The sequence below is a fragment of the Rissa tridactyla genome, chromosome 18 (assembly GCF_028500815.1).
Source record: "Rissa tridactyla isolate bRisTri1 chromosome 18, bRisTri1.patW.cur.20221130, whole genome shotgun sequence".
Taxonomy (NCBI): Eukaryota; Metazoa; Chordata; class Aves; order Charadriiformes; family Laridae; genus Rissa; species Rissa tridactyla.
In genome coordinates, this window is record NC_071483.1 from 3,968,050 (window position 1) to 3,978,968 (window position 10,919).

The window sequence follows — 10,919 nt, forward strand, 5'->3', positions numbered from 1 at the left end:
CTGACAGATCTCTTTAAAACCACACACAGTCTTCAAACTTGTTTTTTAAAAAAAAAAAAAAGAATCTCTCCTATATCTGAAAGACCTTTCAGCCCTGATACAATACCGTATTCCCTCTCCTCAAAAGCTTGATCCACCAGCTGCAAAAGTGCTTTCAAAGAGCAAGAAGGCGGACAACCAGCTCAAGAGGAGAGCCCCTTCCATGGGAAGCAGCATTCTGCAATCAACCATTTGATCATCCATCCCTGGGTTTTTCCTCTTGTCTCCAGGACGGCTCTCAGCAATGGCTATTTGAGGGCTGAAGTTCCTCCTCTTTTATCTCTGTGAGCTTCTGACGCCAGCGCCTGGAGGATTTTCGAGGCTGAAATGGAAAGAGTCCTGAGCAAATTGAGGGAAGGGCTTTGGAAGGTGCCCATTAACAAAGCATTAAAGGCTGAGCTGAATTTGCCTTTGGCAAGTGCGCGCCACCTTCCCTGCTTTCTGCAGGCTTCTTTCCAGCCCTGCTTTGAGATGCTGCTGGGTGACGATGCTCCTCCGATCCTGCAGGCGAGGAGTCCCAGCACTCGGGGTGCACGTGTACGGCTGCCCTCCTCCACAGCGCAGAGCCCACGGGCCACCCTTGGGGCCACCAGGGACTCGGTGGCTGGTGTCAGAGTGATGTCTGGAAAAACCACCTGGCGAATTGAAGCAGACGCAGAGCAACAACCTTCCAAGATCAGCATAGGTGACATTGCTTTTCCCCTGCCAACTAGCGAGAAAATGAGCCATTACAACCTCCCTGCAGTGGTAGCTCACTCCTACAAAGGCACTTGGAAGTAGGTGGCCTCGGCACTGGCTGCGCTAACTCCATACCCCATACAGCGTTTACAGTCCATGGGCTTCTATTCCAAGGAAGCTCAGCCTGTCCTGGGTGTCTCTGGCTTCAAAGAGCCGCAAAACCTGGGGGAATATCAGCAACATGAAGAGTATCACTATTGCCCACCAGAAGCCCATCAACCAGGCGAGAGGACACCGTGTCCCCACAGGTCACACCCTTCACATCTTGACGAAGAATTCTTTGGGATTTATTTCCTTTCCGAAGCAGGGACGGGAGGACACTGCCCTGAAACACTAATTTCCTTATCCCTCCCTTTCCCCAGAACGACTTGATTTCCCCCCTCCCCTGCACGTCTGATACCTGGCAGGTATTTTTATACTCCCATATTTGTTATTTACTCCAGTTCTCATTTTCTATTTTACAGCCTGGCCACCTGGTCTGAGCCTTTTTAATCTGTATGCAGCGTGCACGGCTGGTGCAGCCCATGGGAGACCGGTATTTAAAAATGTGTGCTAATATACAACAGCTTGAGGCACAAAAACATAAATGCTTTTTTTAACTCCCTCTTTTGGGCCGGCCACAGTGTGAGTCGCTCACACAGACACACGTACTGGGAGAGGGACAAAGCATCAACCTGTAAAAGGTTTTTAGGAGCCTTGAAGAGGATCTGTTGAGCCTGGACAAGGATCCAAGGAAGATTTTTCTTGTTCCCTTGTGCGGATTAGGCATTGCCCTATCTACACACTGAAGGTAGGAAAAGGGAAGACGAATGTCCCCTGAAATGTAATTGGATCTATGGATCCAAGCAGGACATTTGTCATTCCATGGGATCTCTTGGATAACAGATGGAGAATGATGGGACAGTGAGTCTGGGCTGGTACCACCCAGAGACACCAGGTAAAGAAGAGCATTTTCCTGTTTCATAGGGCTTCAGCACATAAAATCTATTTTGTACAGACCCAGGAAAAACTGAAAGGCAGCCGAGGAGGGCACTTCTCATATGCCACAAGTCAGACAGGAGATCTCTATTCCCCAGACTTAAACTGGCAAAAAGTCAACAGTTTGGTGTAGACCATCCCAGGCTCCTGTATAAATATAGTGGAGTGAGTGATTCATCTGCGCGACGGTAGGAGTGACCTGTTTCTCAGGTTGGGACAGGTGAACTTCAGCCTGAAGGTGACTCAAAAGTTATTCAGGGCTACACGGAGCCCTCTCCGTATTTCAGTGTTTACAGGAAACATGGCACAGTACACAGCCGAAAGAAGGCAACCGACCGAGGTGCATTTGGCCTTACAGGGGAATATTGGTACTTGGGGGGAAAAATGGATTATTTCTTTCTTAAATAGAGCAACAACCCTGCCTTTCAGGGGGGACAAAATAACCTGCAAAATAGGACTGTGACACCAGCATATCTGCAAAGTGCAGATTCTTCTTTTATGGCTTTAGCTTATGACTTTCCAGTGATCGTTTAAAATCTGAACTCATATTTCTTGTCTGGATACTAACGATCTGACACGGGAACTCCCACTCTGGAAACGTGAACTGCACAGTGTCTCTGTTTTTCTGTATTGGTTAATGTCTGGATAGGGAAAAGGGTAATTCTATAATTTGGCAAAGCAATGCATAGCAAAGCGCTTCAACAACTTTTATTCCTCTCTACAGGGAATAGAAATATATTTAGCTGCTGGAACATCTGCCCCATTAACCTTAGATTTTCTTTTCTTTTTCTTTTTTTTTTTTTCCCTACGCGCTATTGACCTCTTTGAAAGAGGTTTAAATTCCGCTTACCTTGAAAGTCCCTGGGGAGGGACTTTACCTGCCAGGCACCAGGATCCGTGCAAAACACGAGGCATTTATCCCGATCGATAACCTGGCAGCTTCGGATCACTGCAGGAAGAGGCTGGTAACATCTGGGTAGTGCCAATAAAATACCCTGGAACGTGTGTATTAATCTCAATACAATTGCCCAAAGGGCATCTGCTGACCTACTTTACCCTCCAGTGTAAGTTACCGCACAGTTGACAAATGATTTTAACAGAGCCTTAGTGGTCACCTGAGGACGGCCAATATATAGCGCCATAAGCTGGAATTTTCATTGTGGCACATAGTTTAAATGACTTTTAACTCTTTGGAAATGCTTCTTTTTCCCTATAATGGAAATATTTACGTTATCCCATCCAAATGCTCGAAGGTGTCTTTATTTCTCTTGGCCTGGCTCATAATGGCCTAGTTCAAAAGCATTAAAGTTTAAGGGAAATGAGCTTGGCACCAAGGGAAGGAGGAAAATATTTTGGTTTTTTTTTTTTTTCCTCTGTAAGATGGATCTGTTTGCCTTAGGAAGGTGCTCGTTCCGTAATGGCGCAGGCTTCTCGCTTACCCTGTGCAGGGGAGCGTCTCCGCAGCAGGTTCAGGGTCTCTCTACATCACTTCAGTAGTGCAGGAAAATAATCAGGAGGGGTTGAAGGTTTGATCCGATGAGTTCATCAAGGATTTCACAGTGTCAGAGAGAATCCAATCTAAAGACAGAATCATCGGACAGTGACTTACCGATTTGTCTGCAGTTCTAGTTAGCCTGAACTGCATTTTTTATTGACAAGTCAACTCTTTTTCTGAAACTTATTCTTAGATGTTTTCCACTTGGGATCTTATTTCTGAAGCCATCTAAAATAGGATGTTGCTCCACATTCACAACAGCAAATTCATTGCATTCTTGTGGGCCTTATCTCACTGACGTAGGGGAAAATGGAATACAGTCGTTCTGATGATGCCAAGTTTAATGAAAAAAACCAACTTGTGCAGCCTGATACATTAGCCACAGGGTGTTACAAGAAAGTAACAAACTAGAACTGTTTCTGCTCTTTCCTCCATGCACCTTATGCTGTGTTTCTCTTGTTTTCATCTTGTTTTATATTTTCTCTGATGCAGAAGAGGTAGGATTGTTGAGACGTAGACCTTTACCATAATTAAGCAAGATTCTCCCTCTTGTGAAAGCTCATTCCTACCCAATTCTGGTTTAAGAGACATAGAATGGATTGTTATTGATGTGAATATCTTCCCCCCCCCCTGCTTTTTTTTAAAAAAAAAAAAAAAAAACAACAACAAACTGGTAATTCTGGCTGAGGTGGTGGTAGGTTTTATGTTGTGCGGATGTCTCTCTTTCTCCTGCCAGCGAAGAATTGCCATTTGAATTCTCGGTGAGGCTTCCGTGCATCCCTGAATGCGAGTCTTAATTCAGATAATTAATATCTCGTATGTATGAATGTGGAGTTAAAAGAAAATCAGTCAAACCTGCAGATCGGTGCGTGATGATGCTTCTCAATTCAGAGGTTTGGGGGCTAAATATGCTATTTGCTGTATTCTGAATTTGGCTGTCGCTGCATTTGAACCGCTTCACAGGGAGAAGGTAGCTGCCTTCTCTGCATCTGCCATTCACTCCTCACTGGTAAAAAGATGAGGGGGCTTAACAGACCCTCACTTTGCAGGTTTAGCACATGAAAATTATCACGTGAAAACTGCCCGCACAGCACAAACTCAATGAAACCAGGGCAAAACCCACTACTAGTTTATCTGTTCTTGTTACTCGCAGCCTGTAAACCGCTTCCCTGGCAGCACAAGGTGGTCAATAGATGCCGATGGGATCGTCTGGAAGAGAAGGACAATGGCTGCTCCGAAGAGTCATGCCTTAAATATGTCTTTCTACACCTTTATCGCCCAGTTCACACATTAGTTTTCTCGCACCATATATAGGTTGGTACTCCAGGCTGCAGCTGGAGGGAACTTACTCTGTTGGCTGAAGTCATTTGGGCTATATATCCTCCCTCTCTAGGTGACATTGCCATGGTTGCCATACAATTTAGCCTTTCAAGTGTCTTAGAATACCTCCTACCAACCCCAGTAATCCATCAGCACACGGTCTAATCTAACAAGCAATCATGCTTTTCACTCCCTGTTCCTTAAGTAACGCAAGGCAGCAGCACACTCTCCTAGGCTAAAAGCAAGCTGCTACCTATGCTGGCAAACTGCAACCCACTTTCACATAGCAGATAACGAAGTTCCTAATTATCTAGGCTTCTCAGGAGCCTCGTGTCCTCTGCTTGTATTTCTAAAACCGTAAAATAATCAATATCAGACAGATCTCTTCTGTCCTGAGTCATTACAGGCCATCAGGGATTGTTTCGCTCATTCTCACTGCGTGTAGATGAGCCCCGCTTCGCCAAAGTTTAGGGCGGCTGTTTGCATAATGTATCAGCCGGTTTAAATGTATGGATTTCCCTGTATCTGATCACAAAATGACGGTTGCTGCAGTGGGCCTGACAGCCCACGCACATCTAAGCCTTTAAACAGACGTTAGACATTGCTTCTTGCAGGTGAGGAAAAGCAGCCTTGGGGCTGTACGGAGAGGGAAGATGCCTCAGAAGCTTTGTCCTCCCCAAAAATGTGTCACGCGTGGGTAAGAGCCTGGGGTGGGAGCAGCCAGTGTCCCACTCGGCGTGAGCCCTGCAGTCCCAGCGGGCGGCTCGGCAGCTCCGAAGATGAGGCCTCGGAAAGCCGAGCCACAAATGAGGCTCCACGCCACGGTAAAAGTGTCAGAAATCTTGTAACTGCGCGCCGAAAAGACGGCACCTTGTTCTGTCAGCTGTCGGGCTTGTTCTTGCGGAGGTAAAGGATTCCGTCCTTTTTAAAGCTGGCAATTTCACCAGGTTTTGTTGTCACTATCTATACTTTGTAGTAGCTATCAACAAAGCTTAGGCATGTGGTTTACATGCTGAGGCTGCCCTGTTTTAAGGATGCATTTAAATGTACTATCCCTTTCCACTTCAATGAAACAACACTGGGATGTTGGGTTGGTTGTCTTTTCTTTTTTTTTTTTTTTTTTTTTACCCTAAACTAACTCTGTTAACTCCGAAGCTGTCTGCCAGCAATACAGAGACTTTCTTCCATCTGCCTGCTCCATCCTTTCATGGCCGCGATGCCTAAAAATCACAGGTTTGAGTGGTTCTGAGAGTCAGAGAGGGCTTTCTGGCTAAAAACTTGAGCGCTATTCCAGCAGGAGAGACATCCCAGCCGCTCCGGCAGCCAGAATGGGAGCATTTTCTACAGTGAGAGGTGGGGGGAGAAAAAAATCAAGCTTACTCTAAAAGACAGGCTGGAGGCTTGAGCATAATTATCTTGCCAAACTCTTTTGCCTCGAGTATTATCTATCACTCTGTAGTTTTCTTCCTCACAGAAAGGTAGATATTAAATCCTATTTTTCTTATGGCCATAAAAAAAGTAATTTTCTCCAAATTATTTCTTGCAGTCCTGCTAAAAATAAGAATCATAATGCAGTAGGACCCCCATCTTTCCAGTAATTACACTCTGCCTCCTAACTCCTTCAACACCAATTTCTCAATTTATTTGGCTTATGTCTGGAAATGCAGTCATACACAGAGACTAGGCTCTCAGTCTTATTATTACACAGACTAAATGGCTTTAAAAATTTAATTAAACATTTACCTTGAAGACAATGCTTTGTCTTCTTTAAGAAGAATGATATCTTAATTTAACCTAATTTAGAAAACCTTTAATTTCTAAGCATTTACCTTCAAGACAATGTTATGCTAAACACAAAGCAAAACAAAAAGATTTCTTAATTTAACTTAATTAAAAGATAAGCCTTCAACTTTTCTATCACTGCTGTAGAAAACGAGGAGCTAGGCATAGCCTTTCGGTTTGTTCAGAACTGTCTATTTTATTATCCCTTTGGTTTGTTCTCAGCTGTAGATTTTATTATCCTCCTTGATGCCCCCAAATCCTCTCAGAAAGCAGAGCTACCTAACCTTTTTGGTCCTGGGGCCGTCCGTAAGAAGATCAAGGGACCACCACTGCAACAGCGGAGGTTTTCGGTTTGTTGGGGCTTTTTGTTTGTTGGTTGGTTTGTTTTTCTTATAAGGCTGAGAGAAAATGCAGCCTGCTGCTTGAGGTCTCCCCAGGGACCAGGAGATGGGAGGAGGGGTGAAGGATTATTTCCATTCAGTTGGAGGCCAAGGCAGGGTGTGAGGTGTTGGGATGATGGAAGCCCATGGAGCGATGGCCTCTTGCTGGCCCCTGGGGGACCACTGATAAATGCGCAAGGCAGGGCAGCAGTAAAAGCCCTCCCAAATGCATCGATGCTCCAAATAATGGAGCTGGCAGCTGGCTTTTAGGCTTTTCCCCCTTCCAAGCTGCCCTGCGAAGGCGTGCAAAGCAGCAAAACTAAACCATCCTTTGTAAGGAGCTCCCCTGGGCTCCAAGGAGCTTGCAGAGCATCTGCTGTGCTCAGTGAGGCTCCAGCGTGACCTGCCAAAACGGAGCAGCCAAATCTATTCCCCTCTCCCTGGTGGGGCAGCTCCAGGGCCAGGAAGGGAGAGCAGATGTGTGGAGGGCTCGGAGATCCTCGAGCAGATGCTCCGGAGGAAACCCAACCCCACGTGGCGGCTGGGAGATGGTGCCCGCATCTCCATCTCCCTCTGCCTGCAAAACCAGGGGGGGACGGTTCAGAGGACACATTTCAAAAAAACAAATAATCAAGATGCAAATTCGCCTCCGAGGGTGGTTGCCTTCAAGGTCCACCGGGCAGCCACCAGACAGCTAAAAGCACAAGGCTTGCTTTTGAGTTTTATTTTGACTCGATGAAAACCTGCAGTGGGTGTAAGGAAGGGTAAGGCAGGACGATGGCCAGCCTTGGGCACAGCCGGATCAATAGTGGCTCCCGAGCCCGGCTCCTCTGCTGCCTGCTTTGTACCACTTATAGCACTTTTCACAGGAAAACGACAACACGACTGATTCTCAGCTGTACAGTCCAAAATGTGGGGCCTGGCAATGTTCAGACCCTGCAACAGGAGCAGGTATTTCTTTCCTGTGGTGTTCAGTTATTTACAACGAAGGAGCTCACTGAGCACAGGAAGACGCAAACAGCAGATGATTCCTTTCCTCACAGCTCCAGCTCCTTTCCAGCCTACAAAATGTTCTCTTTTAGTTCTTCCAAGTTTAGTCACAGCAATGCTTCGGTGGCGGCAGTTCACCCTTTCCTGTGAGCCTCTTCCTGCTGTCACTCTTTGCCCTCACAGCACCCAGAAACCAGCTCTGATCACCTCCTCCGCCTATCCAGCCCCATTTCTGAGCAGTTTCAGATGCCTTTGGTTTTGGGTGGTGCCCCTTTTTTCCTCTTTTGTTGCTAATTCTGTAGATTTTTGGTTGTTTTTTTTTTTTTAACGTTTATGAGTAGAAACACTTTGGTTCCTCATCTTCACCTCTGCTATGGCATTACCTCACAGGGTGACTGTCATATTTGGTTAGTTCTTGTACGGTACATGGAAGGTTAAGGTGTGTGATGAGATTAAGTATTTGTGATTCAGATGTGTTTCAGTTGACTTCGGGCTTGTAAAACCCAGGAAGGACAGTTTTATGTGCAGGAAGGTGGTTCCCAAACCATCTCCGGCCTCTCTCTGAGGCCCCAGCTCCTGGTCAGGGATGAGCCACCAACAACCGGCCTCCGGGACATGGTCCTTCCTGGGGGTTTTGACCCTACAGCACGCGCCAGCCCTCAAGGGGCAGGCTATGGGGGCTGCGCGGTTAAATCCAACCCCTCAAGAGCCCTCACAGTAGCTGAGGTTAAGTAAAGCAACCACCGCCGCACCATCCACGGACAAGCCCTCACAACAATCTGAACCCACTTGCTCCCACAGCCCCTATTTAAAGGAGCGGGGCCCCCCCGTCCGCCAATCGCAGCGGGGATGGGGCATGCCTCGCAGCCAATGGAAGGCCGGCTGGAGGAAAGGGGCGGGGCGAAGCACTCCCCCAGCTCGAGACGGGCAAGTGTGGTAAACAAGCGGGCGGCTCTCCCGGTTTTCCTGGCGTTTGGAAGAGCCAACGGGCGCGGCCCGGCTCCACCAGTTAGCCAATAGCGAGCGAGGGCGGAGCGCGTCCCGAGGGCTGATTGGCTGGCGCGGCGCCTCGAGTGACCGTTGGCAGGAGGAGGGGCGGGGCGAGGGGCGGGGCTGGCGGCGCTGTCGCAGTGAGCGGCAGCGGCGGGCGGTGCGGGCAGCGCATCCCGGCGGGTCCCCTTCGGCGGGGAGGAGCGGTGGTGAAAAGCAGAGGCCTCTAAGTAGCTTGGTGCAGTTAGGTACTTCCCTCCTGGATGCTCGGATGGGCAGGAGAGAGGAGCCGCTCCCTGGAGAGCCCGGCAGGCAGGCAGCCTCTTCCTCCTCGTGATTTAACGGGGGCTTTGCGAGCGCTGACAGCAGCGAGGGGCTCTCGCTTGTGAGGTGCGCAGGCAGGACTGAGAAGATTTGTGTCACTGTAGGACCCAGAGTGGCTTGGATTTGTCAGAGGGGTGAGTAAACAGGGCTGGGGGTAGGCAAGCGTCCGCTGAACGGGTGCGACGGCGTGTCTGGGGGGCAACGCCGAGCCTGCCCGAAGGAATAGGGGTGATTTGGGGCTCGTAGGTAGGTCTTTAAAAACGCCTGGTGCTTTTTGAAAGTGGTTCTGCGTGCTTTCTTCGTGGTCTGAAAGTTGAGCTCTGTCTCTTCCAGCGCACGTAAGGTGTGAGGGGAATGAATAACTCTTAACAGCGAAGTAGCGATTTGGAAGAAAGGGTGAATTCGCCGCGATCCGTTTAGCAAAAACAAAATCCGTAGATTTTTTTCCTCAAGAAACTTAGCCCTAGCCGAGCTTTCCGCTTGGCTTGTTTGCAGCCCCGTCGCCTCCAGCCCTCTGCGGGCGCAGGCAGCCCCTGGCAGCCTGGTGAGGAGCGGAGCAGCCCTGTCCCTTCCACCCTGCGCTCTGTCCCTGGGCACCCTGCGCCTCCCGGATCCTCCTCTCGGCCCCCGGGGCTGCCCCGCCAGAAGAGCCCGGAGCTGTAGGGGATGGTGTCGAGCTGGGAGCTGCTCGCAGGGCAGAGAGTTGATGGCAAGTCCGGATAGAGGGAAACGACCTAGTGTGGCTGGAGGGAGGGGGAACGGCTGGGGAGGCGGCAGACACTCCGGGACAAAGGCTTACAATGCCGGCTGCATTCGTCTTGGTATTGAATGAAGGCGTTCTTATCTCCCCCGCCTCGCAGGAATGCTGCAGCATGAACCCACCGCCTAGAGAGAAGGGATCGCACCTCCTCGGTACCGCTCCCTGAGCCAGCCCGACAGCATCCGTCCGGTGGGGAGCCAGCCCCGGGGGACCGTCGCCGGGAGCAGCCCAGCCAAGCCCTGCCGCTCCGCCGCACGGCTCCGGCGGGATGCGCTCGCCGCCGCCTTCATGCCGGAACGGGGGACACTGAACCGCCGCTCCGCGCCCTGCGAGCCACTCGGGCAAGGACCCCGGGCAGCGGCGGGGCCCCGCGGCTCAGCCCGCTCCGGAGCCATCCACGTGTCACCCGCCGGCGGTGCCCGCTGAAGGCGTCCGCTCCAGCCGGTGCTGCGGGGGGGCACCCCTGAGCCTTTCGCCGCAGAAGCCAGGCGGTACTCCCCGGGGGTGGCGGCGGAGCCCGCCCGGCCGCCGCGATCCGGTGCCCCATGGTGGTGCTGCGGAAGCTGCCGGGCATGCCGGGCTGGCCGGCGGCGCTGGGGCTGCGGCTGCCGCAGAAGTTCCTGTTCCTGCTCTTCCTCTCGGGCCTGCTCACGCTGTGCTTCGGGGCCCTCTTCCTCCTGCCCGATTCCTCCCGCTTCAAGCGCCTCTTCTTGCCCCGCCGGGCCACCGCCTCCGCCGCCTCCTCCTCTTCTTCCTCCGCCTCCTCCTCCTCCGCCTCCTCATCTTCCACCCGCGACACCGACCTGCCCCGCAGCCCCCCCGCCGCCGCCGAGCCCCGCCACGCTAGCCCCGCCGCCCCCCGCCGCCTCCGGGAGAAGCTCCGCACCGCCGCCCGCATGGCCGGCCCTCCGGCGCACACCGCGCCGGGCTCCCGGCAGCAGGTGCAGGGCGGCGAAGGGCGAGCCGAGCCCGCCACCGGGGCTCCCTCCGCCCGGGAGACGCGAGCTCCGTTCCGCTTCGACTACCAGCGGTTCTGCCGGAGCCTCCGACACCCGGTGCGGGGCAGGCGGCCCAGCGAGGACCCCGAGACCCGTGCTCGCAGGATGAAGATTAAAGAGGTGAG

At 51.2% G+C, this 10,919-nt stretch overlaps 1 protein-coding gene across 1 annotated transcript in view; it reads left to right on the forward strand.

Annotated features, from left to right (window-relative positions):
* The first annotated feature begins 8,854 nt into the window (after window positions 1–8,854).
* The window catches only part of MAN1C1 (mannosidase alpha class 1C member 1), a 67,544-nt gene continuing 65,479 nt past the window's right edge, over window positions 8,855–10,919 (forward strand). Inside the window, exons 1-2 of the mRNA XM_054223452.1 lie at window positions 8,855–9,170; window positions 9,897–10,914. Coding sequence (XP_054079427.1) covers window positions 10,342–10,914 — 573 coding nt within the window. The 5' untranslated portion in view covers window positions 8,855–9,170; window positions 9,897–10,341. The remainder of the gene's footprint in view (window positions 9,171–9,896; window positions 10,915–10,919) is intronic.